Below are 16,839 nucleotides of genomic sequence, written 5' to 3'. Positions count from 1 at the left end.
GCCGGCACCGCCGTTCTGCGCATGCGCGTACCCGCCCATCCGCCAGGGGGCGCCCTGCGGGGCCCTGACCCCGGCCCTGACCCGGGCAGGCGCAGGCAGGAGCGGGCAGGGGCGGGCAGGCGCAGGGAGGCGCGGGCAGGGGCGGGCAGGACGCACCTCTATTGCCCGTCCCCGCGGCGGGGGGGGCTCCCGGGCGGCAGCAGCGCCTCGGCCAGGCGGGGCGGGGCGGGGCCGGGCGGGCCCGGGCCCAGGCGCAGGGCGGCCTGCAGGGCCCGGCGCGCCCCGGCCCCCAGGGCCCCCTCGTGGTGCAGCCGCAGCCAGGGCTGGCCTGCGGGCAGGGCCGGCGGTGGGCAGGGGCTCCGCCGGCCCCCCGGCCCCCCCGGCCGCCCCCGGCCCCCCGTTACCTTCCCGCAGGCGCTGCCCCGCGGCCACCAGCAGCTCGGCGCCCACGCGGGGGTTGATGGCGTCCCCGGCCCGGGCCCGGCCGGCCCCCAGCTCCTGCAGGACGTGGGCCAGCGGCAGGGCCTCCACCCGCTGCACCCAGCCTGGCCCGGGGCAGGGGGTGTTGGGGAGCCCCAGGCGCAGGGGGTGTGGGGTGGGGGTGCGGGCAGGGGGCTGCGGGTCAGGACCCTGAGGGGTGCAGGGTGTGGGGAGCCCCAGGCACAGGGGGTGTAGGGTAGGGGGTGCAGGCAGGGACCCCGGGCTGTGGGGGAGCCCCAGGACCCCCAGGGGAGCAGGGTGTGGGGAGCCCCCGGCACAGGGGGTGCAGGCAGGGACCCGGGGGGGGTGGGAGTCAGGGACCCTGAGGGGTGTGGGGAGCCCCAGGCATGGGCGATGTGGGGCGGGGGGGTGCGGGCAGGGCCCCCGGGGTGTTGAGGAGCCCCAGGGGGGCAGGGGCTGGGGCAGGTGGGGAGCCCCAGGTATAGGGGGTGGGGGCAGGGGGTGCAGGCAGGGACCCGGAGGCTGGGGGGTGTGGGGAGCCCCAGGCACAGGGGGTGTGGGGTGCAGGCAGGGACCCCGGGCTGTGGGGGAGCCCCAGGACCCCCAGGGGGGCAGGGTGTGGGGAGCCCCAGGCACAGGGGGTGTGGGGCAGGGGGTGCAGGCAGGGACCCCGGGGTGGGGGGAATAAGCCAGGGGAGCCCTGAGCATCCCAGAGGGTGAGGGGGTCAGGGGGTGGGGTGTTTGGGGGCAGGGGGTGGTTGGGCACTGCCCCCGTCCTCGCTCACCTGCACAGGGCGCGGGCAGCTCCTCGCGGACGCTGGCCTGCCCCAGGACCTGGCAGCGCTGGGCGGGGGTCCCGGTGCAGAGGCGTTGGGCGGTGGCGGGGGGCACCCCCTGCGCCCCCAGCATGGCCTCGAAGGTGCGCAGCGCCGAGCCGTCGTCCAGCGCCCGGCCCAGCCGCTCCCGGCCCTGCTCCGCCGTCCCGGCCAGCCCGCACTGCCACAGCAGCAGCCCGCCTGCGGGACGCGGGCTGGCACCCCTGGAACCGGCAGGGACCCCTACCCCACCGCTGCCCCCAGCCCTGCTCCCCTCCCCACCTCCCACCTGGGCAGGGGGCTGGGGGCGATGGGGGGGCAGGGTGGCGAGGGGGACAGAGGTGGATCTGGGGACGGGGACGCGGGACAGGACCCCAGGGTGTGCGGGCAGGGGGACAGGGGCAGGGACGCAGGGATGGACCCCGGGGCTGGGGGGTGCAGGGCCAGGGCAGGGGGCTCGTGTGGGGGCCCCGGGCCATTCCCACCCCGTCCCCGTCCCCGTGGCTGACCCAAGGCGGTGACCAGCTCCCGCAGGTCGGGGGGGCCACCCCCCTCCAGGCACTCCAGGGCCTCCAGCACCTCCAGCGAGTTGCCCACGCAGCGGCCCAGCGGCTCATCCATGCAGCTCAGCACGGCCGCCGTGCGGATGCCCAGCTGCTCGCCCGCCGCCACCTGCGCGGGGACAGCGGGCAGGGCAGGAGGTGGCCCCGGCGGCCGCCGTCCCGGGGCAAAGGGGCTCGTGGGGGGCCGGGGGCTCACCAGGCTCTGGGCCAGCTCCCGCGCGCTCTCCTGCGTGGGGTACAGGGCCGCGCTCCCGAACTTGACATCCAGCACCAGCGCCGAGAGCCGCTCCGCCGCCTTCTTGCTCAGGATGGAGGCTGGGGCCGGGGCAGCCTAGCTGGGGCCGCTGCCCTCGTCCCCCCGCCCTCGTCCCCCCGCCCTCGTCCCCTGCAGGGAGCGGGGCGCCCACCCTGGCCCCCCGTACCTGTGATGAGGGGCAGGCTGTCAACGGTGGCGGTGACATCCCGCAGGGCGTACAGCACCCGGTCGGCCGGCGCCAGCTCCTCGCTCTGCCCCACGATGCAGCAGCCCACGCGCTCCAGGATGCTCTGCATCTGCGGGAGCATTGGCACGCTGCATCCCGCATCCCATCCGCACCCCACATCCCCACATCCCATCGGCATCCTGTGTCCCATTGGCATCCCACACCCCATTGGCATGGAATCATAGAATCACAGAATCGTTAAGGTTGGAAAGGACTCAGATCATCGAGTCCAACCGTTAACCAAACCGCCAGGTCCACCTCCGAACCCTGTCCCTCAGCACCACACCCACACATTTTTTGAATACTTCCAGGGACTGTGGTTGCCCCCCTGCCCTGGGCAGCCTGGGCCAGGGCCTGACCACTCTCTCCGGGAAGGAATTTTCCCTAATATCCAACCTAACCCTGCCCTGGCGCAGCTTGAGGCCGTTCCCTCTCGTCCCATCGCTTGTTCCTGGGGAGAAGAGACCGACCCCCCCGGCTCCAGCCTCCTTTCAGGCAGTTGCAGAGAGCGATGAGGGCTCCCCTCAGCCTCCTCTTCTCCAGGCTGAGCCCCCCCAGCTCCCCCAGCCGCTCCTCCCCAGCCTTGGGCTCCAGCCCCTGCCCCAGCCTCGCTGCCCTGCTCTGCCCACGCTCCAGCCCCTCCATGGCCGCCTTGGGGTGAGGGGCCCAGCGCTGAGCACAGCATTCGAGGGGCGGCCTCACCAGTGCCCAGCACAGGGGCACCATCACCTCCCTGCTCCTGCTGGCCACACTATTCCTGATACAGGCCAGGATGCCACTGGCCCTCTTGGCCACCTGGGCACAATGCTGGCTCATGTTCAGCGGCTGTCGACCACCACCCCCAGGCCCTTTCCCGCCGGGCAGCTCCCAGCCGCTCCTCCCCACGCCTGCAGCGGTGCCTGGGGCTGTTGTGCCCCCAGTGCAGGACCCGGCCCTGAGCCTTGCTGACCCTCACCCAGTGCCTGGGCCCATCGCCCCAGCCTGGCCAGGGCCCTCTGCAGGGCCTTTCCTACCCTCCAGCAGATCAACGCTCCCGCCCAACTGGGTGTCCCCTGCAAACTGACTGAGGGTGCCCTCCATCCCCTCGTCCAGACCATCAATAAAAATGTTAAACAGAACTGACCCCAGTATGGAGCCCTGGGGAACACCAGTGGTGACCGGCCACCAACTGGATGTGACTCCATTCACCACCACTCTTTGGGCTCAGCCATCCTGCTCCCCAGCAGCATCCCATATCCCATCGGCATCCCGCATCCCATCGGCATCCCATGTCCCATTGGCATCCTGCATCCAAGAGTGCATCCAGAGCAGGGCAGCGAGGCTGGGGCAGGGGCTGGAGCCCAAGGCTGGGGAGGAGCGGCTGGGGGGGCTCAGCCTGGAGAAGAGGAGGCTGAGGGGAGCCCTCATCGCTCTCTGCAACTGCCTGAAAGGAGGCTGGAGCCGGGGGGGTCGGTCTCTTCTCCCCAGGAACAAGCGATGGGACGAGAGGGAACGGCCTCAAGCTGCGCCAGGGCAGGTTTGGGTTGGGTATTAGGGAAAATTCCTTCCCGGAGAGAGTGGTCAGGCCCTGGCCCAGGCTGCCCAGGGCAGGGGCTGAGTCCCCATCCCTGGAGGTATTTCAAAGCCGGGGAGATGTGGTGCTTAGGGACATGGTTTAGTGGTGGGCTTGGCAGTGCTGGGTTAATGGTTGGACTCGATGATCTTAAGGGTCTTTTCCAACCTAAACGATTCTGTGATTCTATGATTCTATCCCATCAGCATCCCGCGTCCCATCGGCATCCTGCCTCGCATCCTACATCCCATCTCATCCCATGTCCCATTGCATCCCAGTTCCCACCAGAGCCCCCTGTCCCGTCATCCCCCACCCCCCGGCCCGGTGTGCCTGCAGGGTGCTGGCGTGATGGCAGCTGCGTCCCCGTCCCTCACCTGCTCAGGGCTCTGGGAGACGCGGAAGCCAGGGATGGCCTCCAGCTTGTCCAGCGTGCCCCCGGTGTGGCCCAGGCCCCTTCCGCTGATCATGGGCACCTGCGGGCACGGGGCGGGTGGGCGCGGGGGGCACGGGGACCCTCGCCTGGCCCTGTCGGCCCGTCCCGGCCCCCCGCTCACCTTGCAGCCACAGGCGGCCAGGGCAGGGGCCAGGGCCAGGCTGACCTTGTCCCCCACGCCGCCCGTCGAGTGCTTGTCCACCAGCAGCCCCTGCCAGGCCGGGGGCCAGGCCAGCGCCCGGCCCGAGGCCGCCATGGCCCGCGTCAGGGCCAGCGTCTCTGCCGTGTCCATGCCCCGCAGCCGGATGGCCATCAGCATGGCGCCTGGGGACACAGGGGTGGGCAGGGCCGGACCCCGCTCCCTGCCCCAGGACCCCCACCCCGGGCCCTGCAGCCCCTGGCTCCGGCATCCCCGTCCCGTCCCGTCCCATCCCGTCCCACCCCGAGGGGCTCCCTCGTCCCCCCGGGGTGGTCCCAAGCTGTGTCCCCTGGCCACGACCCCTGGCCGCGTCCCAGGGCTGGCCATCCTGTCCCACCCGCTGCCCTCCGCTGGGACCCCCACCCACGTTGCCCTGGCCATGTCCCCCTGCATGTCCCACTGCGCCGGCCCTCGCCCTGTCCCTGTGCCAGGTCCCCGGCGCTGTCCCCCCAGAGGCCGTGTCTCCTCGACGTTCCCCACCACGTCCCCGTGCCACGGCCCCTGCCGTGTCCCCTGCCACGTCCCACCGCCATGACCCCCTTCTGCCTCCTCCCAGCCCCGTCGCCCCGGCACAACCCCGGGCCGTGTCCCCCACCCTGCCGTGCGCCCACCAATCTGGCCCTGCTGCGCGGTGCCCTCCGTCACGCCGTGCACGAAGCTCTGGATCTCCTCCTCCTCCAGCTGCTCGCCATCCCGCTTCTTGCGGATGAGGGTCGGGAGGGAGGCCTGGGCAGCCATCCCCAGTTCCCCACAGTCGGCACCCACTCCCGCAGCTCCTGCCCAGCCTGGCCCCGTGCCCGTGGCAAGGAGGCGTCTCCAGCGCTGGACTCTGTCCCCGGGGCAGCGAGCGAGGGTCGGGCCAGGCGGGGAGAGGTCGGAGCGGGTGGGTGGCAGGGCTGGGCCCCCCATTCCCCACAGGGTAGCATGGCACGGCCAGCCCTGCCTCGGACCCCCACGGTTCTCGGCATCCCCACCCGCAGCACCCACAGCACCCACGGTTCCTGCAGCACCCATGGCACTCATGGTACCTGCAGCACCCACGGCACCCACGGTACGTGCAGCACCCACGGTGCCCTCAGCATGGGGGGTGTCCCACAGCACTTTGCTGATGAGTGCCCCCTCCCTGACCGGTGCCCCCAGTGCCACCCCACACCCTGAGGTCCTGCGTGGGGTCCGGGTGGCCCCGTGTGTCTCCCCCCAGCCACTGGGGTGGCCCTGGCCCCGGGGGGACGGGGCAGGGGGCCAGGTGGGTGCCTGCTGAGGGGTCGAGGTGCCATGGGGAGGGAGGTGAGTGCCTGGCATGGGGACCCAGCGTGGGGACCCGGCATGGGGACCCGTGGCCAGACTCGGGCCCAGGTGGCAGCAGGATGGGCACAGCAGGGGTCCCAGCACAGCCGCGGGGCCGTGGCACGGCGGGCAGAGCGCCAGCACCAGCAGCACGGGGAGCCGGTGGCACCGGCCGTGCCCCAGCGGAGGCTGCCATCCTCTGTCCTTTGCCCGGCTGGGACAGGGAGCGCCCGTGGCAGAACCCCGCTGCTCAGGGGGTCACGGCCGGGCAGGCGGGGAGGGGACGGGGAGGGGACGGAGGTGGGATGGGGATGGGATGGGGTGGGATGGGGTGGGATGGGGTTTTGCAGGAACGTCGGTGGCAAAGGGCAGGATGAGGGAAGCAGGGCCCTGGGCTGGGGAGGCTGGGGACTCGGTGGCCCCGAGGGCACAGAAAGTCCCAGGACCTCCCTGCCCCCTTTGCCCCGGCTCTGCCCTCCAGCCCCCAGTGCCCCTGGCTGCACCTGGAGCCGGGGCGGGCGGGAGCCCCTTGGACAGCGGGACAGGACGGGATGGGATGGGGTGGGGTGGGGTGGGGTGGGATGGGGATGGGGATGGGGATGGGGATGGGGATGGGATGGGATGGGATGGGGATGGGGATGGGATGGGATGGAATGGGGCAGGATGGGATAGCATGACCAGCCAGCCAGTGTCAGCTGGACACGCTGGGCAGGCGGCGGGGATGGGGCTGGAGCAGGGAGAGGGCTGGTAGCCGTGTGGGCAGCGCATCCTCCGCCCCAGCACGCACCGGCCCGGGGTCTCCTCCAGGAGGGAAGGGCGCGGGCTGGGAAAAGGGCAGCTGGCGGGGGCCGGTGCTCCCCGACCCCCCCGGCATGGCTGCGGTGTCTGGGTGGTGCTGCCAAACCCAGGGCGGAGCGGGACGGGGCAGCCCCGGCCGGGCGACGCGGTGGGACACGAGGAGAGCAGGAGAGCGACACTGGCTGAAGGCACCAATCTTTTGGCATCGGTTGTCTCCATCGCCCGCAGCCCCGCGGCAGCCCCACAACCCCCCTAGTCGGGCACGTCCACGATGAGGGGAGCCAGGTAGTTCGAGTGCCGGATCCCGAACGTCGGCCCCTGCTGCCGGCCCAGCTGGGCGGAGGGACAGCGGCGGTGAGGGCCGGGGGTCTCGTGGCTGCCCGCGCCGGCGGGACCCCCCTTGCCCCCTCACCTGCTCAGGGCTGTAGGCGCCGGGTCCGGGCTTGATGGTGGTGTCCCCAGGGAGGGGGTTGCGCGTCAGCATGCTGTACTGCGGCGCCCGCCGCTTATAGACGTCGGCGTCCACCACGCGGTAGCTGCAGGGCCCCGGCGTCTGCGGGCAGAGTTGCGGTGACGCGGCCCCGGCCCCGTGGCCCCCCGGCCCCTGGCCCCCCGCCCCTCACCTTGCACAGGTCCTCGTAGAAGGCGCCCACGTTGCTGCGCCCCGGTATGGAGTAGTTGGGGGCCGAGCTCTTGCTCACCACGCGGGGCCCCAGCATGGGGGGCAGCCGGTAGGCAGCGGGGCCTGGGGGCAATGGCGCTCAGCCGGGCCCTGCCGGCGGCTGCGGTGCGGTGGGGCGGGGGGGGTTACCCCCCTTGGGGAGGGGGGGATCAGCCCAGGGATTATGGAGGGCCCAGCCTGGGGATGATGGGGGGCTCGACCCTGGGATGACGGGGGGCTCATCCTGGGGATGATAGGGGGAGTCAGCCCAGGGATGATGGGGGGCTCAGCCTGGGGATGATGGAGGGGCTCAGCCTGGGGATGATGGCGGCTCAGCCCTGGGATGATGGGGGGCTCAGCTTGGGGATGATGGGGGGCTCATCCTGGGGAAAATGGGGGGCTCATCCTGGGAATGATGGGGGGGCCAGCCCTGGGATGATGGGGGGGTTCAGTCCTGGGGAAAATGGGGGGCTCATTCCATGGATGATGGAGGGCTCATCCTGGGCATGACGGAGGGGCTCAGCCTGGGGATGATGGCGGTTCGGCGCTGGGACGATGGGGGGCTCAGCCCTGGGATGATGGGGGGGCTTATCCTGAGGAAAATGGGGGGCTCAGCCCAGGGATGATGGGGAGCTCAGCCCAGGGACGATGGGGGGCCCAGCCCAGCCCAGGGGGGATGATGGGGGGCCCAGCCCGGCCCCCGTCTCTCCTACCCGGCGTCTGGTGGCTGGCGCTGTGGCGGGTGCGGGAGCGGAGGGAGCAGGCGGGCGCGGAGGGGAAGGCCACCCTGCCGGCCCTCTCCGGGGAGTAGCAGCCTGGGGGCAGCGGGGGGTCGGGGCCATGGGCACGGCTGGGGGGTCCCCGGCCCTGCCGCCCCCCGGGGCTCCCGGCCCCCCCTCACCTGGCCCGGGGGTGCGGATGGGCGGCAGGTCGCGGGGGCGGCCGTAGATGGAGAAAGCGGGGGTCCCGTCCTTGCCCTTGGCGGTGGTCCCGGGGGGCAGCAGGTAGGCGGGTCCCGGGGAGCGGTCCTCCAGCCGCCCCCCCACCCGCACCCCGAAGCTGTAGGCAGGGGCGCGGCTGCGGGAGGGGTCGTGCAGACGGTAGCCTGCGTGGGCAGGGGGCTCGGTGGGCCGCGGGACCCCCGGCCCCCCGCTCCCCGGTGCCCCGCCGGCACCACGGCCACCCTGGCCCCCCGCTGCCCCGACTCACCGACGTTGGTGGGGAGCCCGTACTTGGGCCCAGGGCTGCTGTAAAGAGCCGCGATGGGGCCGCGGGGGCGGTGGGGCCTCCAGCTGCCCACCCAGGCGTTAGCCGACATGGCGTGCCCTGCCAGAGCGAGCGCGGCCCCTCAGCCCCTCACCCCTCGCCCCGGCCCCGCCGCCCTCCGGTGCCAGCCGCGGGGTCCCCTCGGAGAGGGGCGCAGGTCCGCAGCCTGGGCGCCAGCGGCCATCCACGGGCGAGCAGCCGGCAACGTGGCGGCACCAGTGTCACAATGGCTGGGGAACCCCGGCACCCCCTGCCCCCCTGCACCCCGGCACCCCCTGCTCAGCTCCCCGGGGACTGACAGCCCCAGGGGAGAAACCCCAGCACCCCGGGGATGCAGCCCCCAGCACCCCATGGAAGCAGCCCCCAGCACCCCATGGATACAGCCCCCAGCACCCCATGGAAGCAGCCCCCAGCACCCCATGGAGGCAGCCCCCAGCACCCCATGGATACAGCCACTGGCACCCCATGGAGGCAGCCCCCAGCACCCCATGGATACAGCCCCCAGCACCCCATGGAGGCAGCCCCCAGCACCCCATGGATACAGCCCCCAGCACCCCATGGATGCAGCCCCCAGCACCCCATATATACAGCCCTCAGCACCCCATGGAGGCAGCCCCCAGCACCCCATGGCTACAGCCCCCAGTACCCCATGGATGCAGCCCTTGGCACCCCAAAGATACAGTCCCCAGCACCCCATGGCTACAGCCCCCAATACCGCATGGATGCAGCCCCTGGGACCCCCGGGATGCGCCCCTGGGACCGCCGGGATGCTCCCCCAGCCTGCGGGGTGGGGGTCCTGGCGGGGTGGAGGCCCCTTACCCTCAGCAGTGCTGAGCTCTGGCCGGGCTCTGCTCTCCCAGTTACTATGGCACCTGCACAACAAACTGCGCTGGGCAGCCTGGGGACGGGGATGGGGACATGGGGACGGGGACAGGGACGCGCAGGCAGGGCATGGGCACGCAGGGGACGCAGGCAGCCATGGCCATGGGGCTGCCCCACTGCAGGAGCCATCTGTAGGAGATACTGGTCCTGGGGACGTGGGGGTCCCACAGGGCCATAGGGGGTCTGTGGGGTTGGGGGGGTTTGCTGGGGGCCACGGGGGTCCCACATGGGCCATGGGGGTCCTAGAGGAGCCACCGGGGTTCCACAAGAGCCGTGGGGGATCCCACAGGGGCCATGGGATCCCACTGCGACCATGGCGATCCTCTTGGGTCCATGGGGGTCCCACCCAGGTCACAAGTTGTTGCTAAGACCACGGGGATCACAGGGGTCCCACGTGGGCCAAGGGATCCCTCTGGGACCACAGGGGCCCCGCTGGGGTGGCAGGGGTCTCCCAGAGGCTGTGGGGGACCCGTGGGGGCTCCGGGGGTCCCATGGGGTGTGCTGCAGGGCTCGCTCCCCCAGCCCCGGCCATTCCTCCAGCAGAAGTTCTCCCTGCCCTGGGTCGCCTGGCCACCATCTCTGTCCCCATCCCTGTCCCCATCCTCATCCCCATCCCTGCAGCCCATGGTGGCCGGTGGCCAGGTGACCCCGGCACCCCATGCACACCAGCCCCTGGCTGGGTCCCTCCCTCCCCAGCCCCACGGCGCTGCGGGGCAGCGTGGGATCCCGATCCGGGCAGCGAGGCCCGGGGTGCACGGGATGAAGTATGCACAGACCAGGCTGGGCTCAGGGACCTTTACTGTGGCTGGTGGCTGGGCTGCGCCGTGGCGGGGAGGGGCGGCGGGCAGGGGTGGCAGGCAGGGGCGGCGGGCAGGGGCGGCGGGGCCAGCGCCGGGGGGCTGCCCGTGGCTCTAGGCGCTGGACTTGCAGACGAAGGGTTTTCTGCCGGCGCAGGCATCGCTGTACCACGTCATGAAATCTGGAAGGGAAAGAGGCCGTGAGCCCCCCAGGACCCCCGCGGCCCCCGCGGCACGGCCCCGCTGCGGCCCTGCTGCCGGGGGGCACAGCCCGGGGCACACACACTGCGCGTGTGCGTGTGCGTGTGCGTGTGCGTGCAGAGCGCGTGTGTGCACAGCGAGTGCCCGTGCATGTGCACAGGGTGCCTGTGCGTGCGGGTGTGTTTGCTCCTGCACAGCATGCCTGTGCCTGTGCAGGTGTACGTGTGTGTGTGTGCACGTGTCCGTGTGTGCGTGCACACCCAGGTGCCACCCGTCACCGAGGGCTGCCCCAGCCGCAAGCTGGCAGGCGCCGTGGGGGTCAGCCTGCACTGTGGGTGGCCAGGACCACTGGTGGCCGAGGACATTGGTGGCTGGGGATGCTGGTGGGCAGGGCCGCTGGTGGTCAGGGATGCCAGTGGCCAGGGATTCTGGTGGCCAGGGACCCTGATGGCTAGGGATGCTGGTGGCCAGGGACACTGGTGGCTGGGCACCCTGATGGCCAGGGATGCCGGTGACTGGAGACCCCGATGCTGGGGATGCTGGTGGCCAGGGACACTGGTGGCTGGGCACCCTGATGGCCAGGGATGCCAGTGACTGGAGACCCCAATGCTGGGGATGCTGGTGGCCAGGGCCACCTGATGGCCGGGTCCCTGGTGCCACCAGCAGGGCCGTGCTCACCGGCGGAGTCCCGCAGCGCAGCGCAGGCTCTCCTCCTGGGACCTGGCTGCCGGTGCCAGAAGCCGTAGTCCACCTTCGAGCTGTCCGACCACTGCCAGCGGCGGCTCTGCGGGGTGGAATGATGCCGTGACCCCCGGCTGGCGCCACCGGCCCTGCTCAGGGCTGCCAGGAGCCGGTCTCGGGGGTCCCGGGGGGGTCCCGGCTCTGCCCCGGGGCCGCACTCACCCCCAGGGGACGGTGGAGGCCGATCCAGATGTCGTCGTCCCTGTCCTCCTCCTCGCTGTCCTCGCTGGAGTGGGAGGAGGAGAGCAGGGCGGCGATGGCCCGGTGCTCCGCCGCGCTGTGCACCGAGGCCAGGTGGGTGCCTGCGCCGAAGCGCTGGCAAAAGGCCTGCGGCGAGGATGGGAGGGTGATGCTGGATCCCGACCCCAACCCCTGGTCCCCGACCCCAAATTTCAGCCCCGGCCTCAGTTGTCAACCCCAACCCCTGCTCCCTGATCCCAACCCGCGGTCCCCGACCCCCAGCTCCCCTAAGGATGAGGGTGGCGGGACCGGTGCTGTGGGCACGTGGGCGCACGTGGTGCCCGGCACAGCTGAATGCTCTCCCTTGGCACAGGGTGGCCGTGGTGCCACGGTGGTGGCAGCCGGCACGGGGCCAGGACCTCCTCGGAGAGGAGCATCCCCATCCCGGGTGGCCCCGGCACCCCGATGCGCGGCCTCGGCAGGGACCAGCAAAGCCCAGCTCCCTGCCGAGCGCCGCGGGGCACTGCCACGGGGCACTGGATAGGGTGTCCTGTGGGGGGTCACCCCCAAACCCGCGTCCCCCCGACCCTCTCACCTCCGCCCTTCTCCAGCTCAGCTGCCGGGGGAAGAAGCCGTAGCACCCCTCCTCGAAGGGCACCCAGCCCCAGGGGCAGGCAGCGGGCTCCTGCCCTGCGGGGAAGGCAGGGGGTCAGGCAGCGGGGAGGGGCGGGGGGCAGCGCGGGGTCCCCCCCACCCCGGCACTCACCGCGCAGCCAGGGGACGAGCAGCAGGCAGCCCAGCAGGCCCAGCCTCAGCGTCCTCGTCGGTCCCATCTGTCCCTTCCCTGGGGAGGGACGGCGGCAGGACAGGGGGTGCTCAGCTGCCTGCTGAGCTCCGCCACCCCATGGGTGCCCCAGCCCCCTGCCCGGCCCTCCTGATGCCAGGCGGAGGGGCAGGGGGCTCGACAGGGGTGCATGGGGACCCCCTCCAACCTGGCGCTGTTGTGGTTGCAGCAGTGGGTGCAGGGGAGCCCGTAGGGTGCGGCTGGAGGGGGTCAGGGTGCTCCCACAGCGCGCAAGGGCGCGTCAGTGCGATGGGAGCAGGGTGCAGGCAGGGGGAGGTGCAGGGTGGTGGGGTGTGTGGGTGCGGCGTGTGGGGGTGCAGGGGTGCGGGGGTGCAGGGGTGCAGGGATGCAGTGAGCAGGGGCGCAGTGAGTGGGATTCAACGTGCAGGGGAGCAGGGTTACAGGGGTGCAAGGGTGTGGGGGGCGGAACAGGGCATGTGGGTGCAGGGAGTCAGGGTGCAGGAGTGCGGGATGCAGGGGTGCAGGGGTGCAGGATGCAGAGTGTGAGATGCAGGGGTGTGGGGTACAGGGATGCAGGGCGCATGATGTGCAGTGTAGCGGTCCTGGGGTGCAGGAATGCAGGGTACAGGGGTGCAAGGTGCAGGGTGCAGAGACACAGGGTGTGGGATGCAGGGGTGCAGGGGTGCAGGGTGCGGGATGCAGGGTGTGTGGAGGCAGGGAGTCAGGTTGCAGGGGTGTGGGCTGGAGGGTTGCAGGGGTGCAGGATGCAGGCTGTTATGTGCAGGGGTGCAGGATGCAGGCTGTTATGTGCAGGGATGCAGGGTGCAGGCTGTTATGTGCAGGGATGCAGGGTGCAAGCATCCAGGCTTGCAGGGTGCGGGCTGGAGGGTTGCAGGGGTGCAGGGCAAGGGGTGCAGGGGCTGCAGGGGCTGCAGGGGCTGCAGGCTGGGGCAGGGGATGCCCTGCGGCCAGGGCAGCCCGAGACAGGAGCACAGCCCCCTCCCTGCGAAGCGGCAGGGACTCACCTGTGTCCCCTCGGGAGCTCGGCACGGCAGCGGGCGCTGGCTCGGACCCTCCAGGGAGCCGGGCAGCAGCCCCGGGGGATTTTATCCCCGCGCAGGTGGGGAGGGGTGGGTGGTGATGCGCACCGTGAGCCACTCAAAATGTCACCCCTGCCCCAAAGCAAACAGGGCCGACGCAGCCGGGCTCCACCGACGCACGCGGGCGGCTCAGCAGCGCGTGGCCCCCGCTGCTCCCTTTGATGGGGCGCCCGCGGCGGGGAGGCCCCGGCTTTGCTGTCGTCGTCACCCCGCGAAGGGGCGGCCGCGCTTGGGTGCCAGCACCGGAGCCGGGGGCAAGTCCGGCTGAGATGAAAAGAGCTTCCCCGGCCCCGCGCATCCCGCTTTCGCTCGTGAGCAGCAGGAGCAGTGTGTCCTCCAGCGTCTGCTCACGCGGCCCGACGCCACCGCTGCCACATGTCCCCCTCGCCCCGTGCTGGCACTCGGGCGGCAGCAGTGCCCCGGCCTCCGCACGCCCAGAGAAGGGTGCTGGTGTGGTGCCGTTCCCCAGTGCGGGCTTCCCCAGCACAGGCTTCCCCAGCACAGGGAGAAGCACCCAGAGCTCGGGCTGCCAGGGCGGCTCGGGGGGTCCGTGCCCAGCTGGGCAACAGGGCTCATCGGGCTCCCTCGCACCACGTACCCCCTGGGGCGGAGGGCAGGGGGTGCCCAGCTCCATCCCGGGACGGAGGGCAGGGGATGCTCGGCTCCATCCCGGGACAGAGGGTAGAGGATGCCCGGCTCCATCCCGGGACGGAGGGTAGGGGGTGCCCGGCTCCATCCCAGGACAAAGGCAGGGGATGCTCGGCTGCATCCCGGGACAGAGGGCAGAGGATGCTCCATGGATGGGGGGGTGCAGGGGGTCCCCCTCAGCCTGGCTGCAGCCCTGGCCCCTCGCCCCAGCGATGCGTCCGGGGGCTCCTCCGGCCGCCTGGCACTGAGGCCAACCCCCGAGGCGCCGGCCTGTGCGAAAACCCCTGCAGCCCTTCACGCCCCGAGATCAAACGCCTCCACCCGGCATCAAACCGGCCGCAGGGCCCGCGCCAAGCCGGCCGGCATGGCAGGGAAAGCGCCGGTGCAGCCGGGCTCAGGGGGCTCCAGCGCCTGCCCGGGGGGTTCAGGACCCAGCCAGGGGCTTCGGCACCCAACTGTGGTGTTCATCACCCGGCTATGAGGCTCAGCACCCGGCTATGGGGCTCAGCACCCGGCTATGAGGCTCAGCACCCGGCTATGGGGCTCTGCACCCGGCTATGAGGCTCTGCACCCGGCTATGAGGCTCAGCACCTGGCTATGGGGCTCAGCACCCGGCTATGGGGCTCTGCACCTGGCTATGAGGTTCAGCACCCGGCTGTGGGGCTCATCACCAGGCCGTGGGGTTTGCGCTCATCTGTGGAGTTTAGCACCCAGCCACAGGGCTCAGCACCCAGCCGTGAGGTCTGTCACCTGACCATGTGGCTCAGCACCCAGCTGCAGTGTTCAGCACCCAGCTGCAGGGCTCAGCACCCAGCTGTGGGGTTTGGCACCCAGCTGCAGGGCTCAGCACCCAGCTGCGGGGCTCAGCACCCAGCTGTGGGGTTTGGCACCCAGCTGCAGGGCTCAGCACCCAACTGTGGGGTTTGGCACCCAGCTGCAGGGCTCAGCACCCAGCTGCGGGGCTCAGCACCCAGCTGCAGGGCTCAGCACCCAGCTGTGGGGTTTGGCACCCAGCTGCAGGGCTCAGCACCCAGCTGCGGGGTTTGGCACCCAGCCTTTGGCTCTGCTGGAGCAGCCGAAGGGCAACCCGGTTGTAATGGAAACATACTGGCAGGGAAGGATCTCCACTTGCCTGGAGCCCGCGGCATCCTTGATAAGGGCAGCGGAAAGAAACAGCGATAAGGAACGGCCCTTCCAGGAAAGCAGAAGTCAGTAACGGCCGTGCCAGCAGCCAGCGACCCTTCCCGGGTCCGACGTTAGCCGGTGACGGGAGTGCGACGCTGCACGCACAGGGGACGCGTGGGAGAGGCAGGGGGAGGACACGTGGTGGCGGGGTGGAAAACACCCCCGGGGGGGCTGGCATGGGGTCACGGAGAGTGGTGGCGGAGGGGAGAGTGAGGGATATGGAGGGGGAGGTAGGGATGCGGAGGGCGAGCGGCCGCCTTTGGGTCTCAGTTGTGTCAAGAGCCAGCAACCGCAACGGTCAGAAACCCGCCTCAGCCCCGGCCTTGCGAAAGCAGGAGCATGGGCGAGCGCGGCCGGTCTCGAGGGGAGATGATGGAGGCGATAAACGCGCCCGGAGCTGGCGGGGGGAGGACCCTGCTTTCGGTTGCGATGATGGGCCCCTGTGTCCCTGGCCACGCCACTGCTGGAGCCTCCGCGGGCAGGGTGCTGGACCCGGGACGAGATGGCCACGGTGGCAACGGGGGGTCAGAACTACTGCAGAATGCCCCCCCTGCCCCGAAACAGGAGAGGCAGAGGGAGCAGCGTGGCCAAGCCATGCTGGCTGCCAGACGGGCGCCTACACAACACGTATGGGCTCCTACGCAACATACGCAGGTGTCTACACAACATATATGAGCATCTACACAACACATATGGATTCCTACACAGTATATATGGGCCCCTACACAACATATACGGGCTCCTACACAACATATACGGGCTCCTACACAACATACATAGGTGTCTACACAGCGTATACGAGCTCCTACACAGCATATACAGGTCCCTACACAGCATATATGGGCTCCTACACAACACACACAGGCTCCTACACAATGTATATGGGCTCCTACGCAGCAGGTATGGGCTCCTACACAGCATATATGGGCGTCTGCATAACATAGACAGGCTCCTACACAGCATATATTGGCTCCTACACAACACTTATGGGCTCCTACGAAGCATATATGGGTGCCTACACAGCATATATAGGCCCCTACTCAACATATATGGGTCCCCACACAGCAGATACGGGTCCGCACACAGCATATACCACTCCTACGCGGTGCGGGCCGGGGCTGCTCCGTGGCTGCCGTGCTGGAGGGGCAGGGATGGCCGAGGCAGGCGCTCAACGACCCCTCGTCTCCCCGCGCCGGGACCCCTGTTATCCCGCGCCCCGCCGGAGCGAGGCGGCTGTCCTGTGCTTCCCCAGGTCACCCCGCCGCAGCAGCAGCCGGAGCCCAGGGGCTGCCCCGGCTCCTCGCTCCCGCCTCGCTCATCACGAAGTCAGACAACGTCACGGGCAGCCGGGAGCACCAGAGCTAAGACGGGTTTTGGGGGAAAACTCCTTCAGTTGCCTTTCCCTCTCGTAATTATTATTTTTTATATATATGACCAGGTGGTGTGTAACGACTGCAGTGACGCTCACTCCCTGTTGCCCAGGTGCGGCTCCGTGAGCCCCAAGCAGCAGCCTGCACCGGTGCCGGCCTGGACGCCCCATGGACCTCTGTAACTGGGGACCTCCCCAGTTACCAGCGATGGTGGTTTTGACAGAGCTCTGGCCTCTGCTGCAGGGTGTGAACAACACGAATCGCCAAAGACACCGTAATTTCACTGGTCCTAACTCTACAGGCTGCTGTTTACAGCATAACGGTTGGCGAGCGCCAACGGCAATTGGGGCGCGCGCAGCAACGTGCCTGACTGCAGATCACGGCCCGCCAGTCAATGGGATTGAGCGCCCAGGGCAATTCCGTTGCTCTTCCA

General features: G+C 70.5%; 3 protein-coding genes and 1 long non-coding RNA gene across 6 annotated transcripts; 1 reads left to right on the top strand and 3 right to left on the bottom strand.

The window, feature by feature from the left end:
• Positions 1-70: 70 nt before the first annotated feature.
• On the bottom strand, positions 71-5,275 carry TYMP (thymidine phosphorylase). Of its 2 annotated transcripts, XM_087767692.1 has the most exons (9): positions 5,097-5,275; positions 4,408-4,610; positions 4,228-4,326; positions 2,242-2,371; positions 2,016-2,134; positions 1,766-1,928; positions 1,227-1,457; positions 405-545; positions 80-328 (listed from the first exon to the last, which is right to left on the bottom strand). In XM_087767692.1, exons 1-9 carry the CDS (start codon positions 5,221-5,223, stop codon positions 159-161), a joined length of 1,383 nt encoding a protein of 460 aa, XP_087623818.1. In that variant the 5' UTR covers positions 5,224-5,275; the 3' UTR covers positions 80-158. The 2 variants fall into 2 exon arrangements, with proteins under 2 accessions (XP_087623817.1, XP_087623818.1); XM_087767691.1 differs by having other exon boundaries at positions 71-328; positions 4,228-4,610.
• A 99-nt stretch (positions 5,276-5,374) lies between these two features.
• LOC148054462 (uncharacterized) lies at positions 5,375-16,693 on the top strand. Its single transcript, XR_015707079.1, has 2 exons — positions 5,375-5,536; positions 16,475-16,693. It is a non-coding gene; the product is annotated as an uncharacterized LOC148054462 (long non-coding RNA).
• CIMAP1B (ciliary microtubule associated protein 1B) lies at positions 6,779-9,343 on the bottom strand. 2 transcript variants are annotated; one of them, XM_087766560.1, is made up of 7 exons: positions 9,317-9,343; positions 8,441-8,557; positions 8,133-8,336; positions 7,945-8,046; positions 7,194-7,315; positions 6,983-7,123; positions 6,779-6,903 (listed from the first exon to the last, which is right to left on the bottom strand). In XM_087766560.1, exons 2-7 carry the CDS (start codon positions 8,547-8,549, stop codon positions 6,823-6,825), a joined length of 759 nt encoding a protein of 252 aa, XP_087622686.1. In that variant the 5' UTR covers positions 8,550-8,557; positions 9,317-9,343; the 3' UTR covers positions 6,779-6,822. The 2 variants fall into 2 exon arrangements, with proteins under 2 accessions (XP_087622686.1, XP_087622687.1); XM_087766561.1 differs by lacking the exon at positions 9,317-9,343 and adding an exon at positions 9,213-9,306.
• LOC148054463 (rheacalcin-2-like) lies at positions 10,291-12,131 on the bottom strand. Its single transcript, XM_087767457.1, has 5 exons — positions 12,065-12,131; positions 11,894-11,988; positions 11,281-11,445; positions 11,056-11,161; positions 10,291-10,358 (listed from the first exon to the last, which is right to left on the bottom strand). The coding sequence occupies exons 1-5, from the start codon at positions 12,129-12,131 to the stop codon at positions 10,291-10,293; spliced, it is 501 nt and encodes a 166-aa protein (XP_087623583.1).
• Positions 16,694-16,839: the final 146 nt, after the last annotated feature.

This window comes from Nipponia nippon, unplaced genomic scaffold, assembly GCF_047370975.1.
Source record: "Nipponia nippon isolate SJK-2023a ecotype South Korea unplaced genomic scaffold, ASM4737097v1 scaffold_3, whole genome shotgun sequence".
NCBI lineage: Eukaryota > Metazoa > Chordata > Aves > Pelecaniformes > Threskiornithidae > Nipponia > Nipponia nippon.
Note: the sequence above shows the minus strand (reverse complement) of the source record. Positions and strands in the feature narration are given on the sequence as shown.

Coding starts and splice junctions, on each gene's coding strand:
- LOC148054463 (XM_087767457.1), bottom strand. CDS start 12,131: ATGGGACCGACGAGGACGCTGAGGCTGGGCCTGCTGGGCTGCCTGCTG. Junction 11,162..11,280: donor GCCTCCACCGTCCCCTGGGG/GTGAGTGCGGCC, acceptor TCCACCCCGCAG/AGCCGCCGCTGGCAGTGGTC. Junction 10,359..11,055: donor TGCGCTGCGGGACTCCGCCG/GTGAGCACGGCC, acceptor TTTCCCTTCCAG/ATTTCATGACGTGGTACAGC.
- CIMAP1B (XM_087766560.1), bottom strand. CDS start 8,549: ATGTCGGCTAACGCCTGGGTGGGCAGCTGGAGGCCCCACCGCCCCCGC. Junction 8,047..8,132: donor CATCCGCACCCCCGGGCCAG/GTGAGGGGGGGC, acceptor CGCTGCCCCCAG/GCTGCTACTCCCCGGAGAGG. Junction 7,124..7,193: donor TCTACGAGGACCTGTGCAAG/GTGAGGGGCGGG, acceptor CTCTGCCCGCAG/ACGCCGGGGCCCTGCAGCTA.
- TYMP (XM_087767691.1), bottom strand. CDS start 5,223: ATGGCTGCCCAGGCCTCCCTCCCGACCCTCATCCGCAAGAAGCGGGAT. Junction 2,135..2,241: donor CAGCCTGCCCCTCATCACAG/GTACGGGGGGCC, acceptor CCCCGGCCCCAG/CCTCCATCCTGAGCAAGAAG. Junction 329..404: donor GGGGCAGCGCCTGCGGGAAG/GTAACGGGGGGC, acceptor CCCTGCCCGCAG/GCCAGCCCTGGCTGCGGCTG.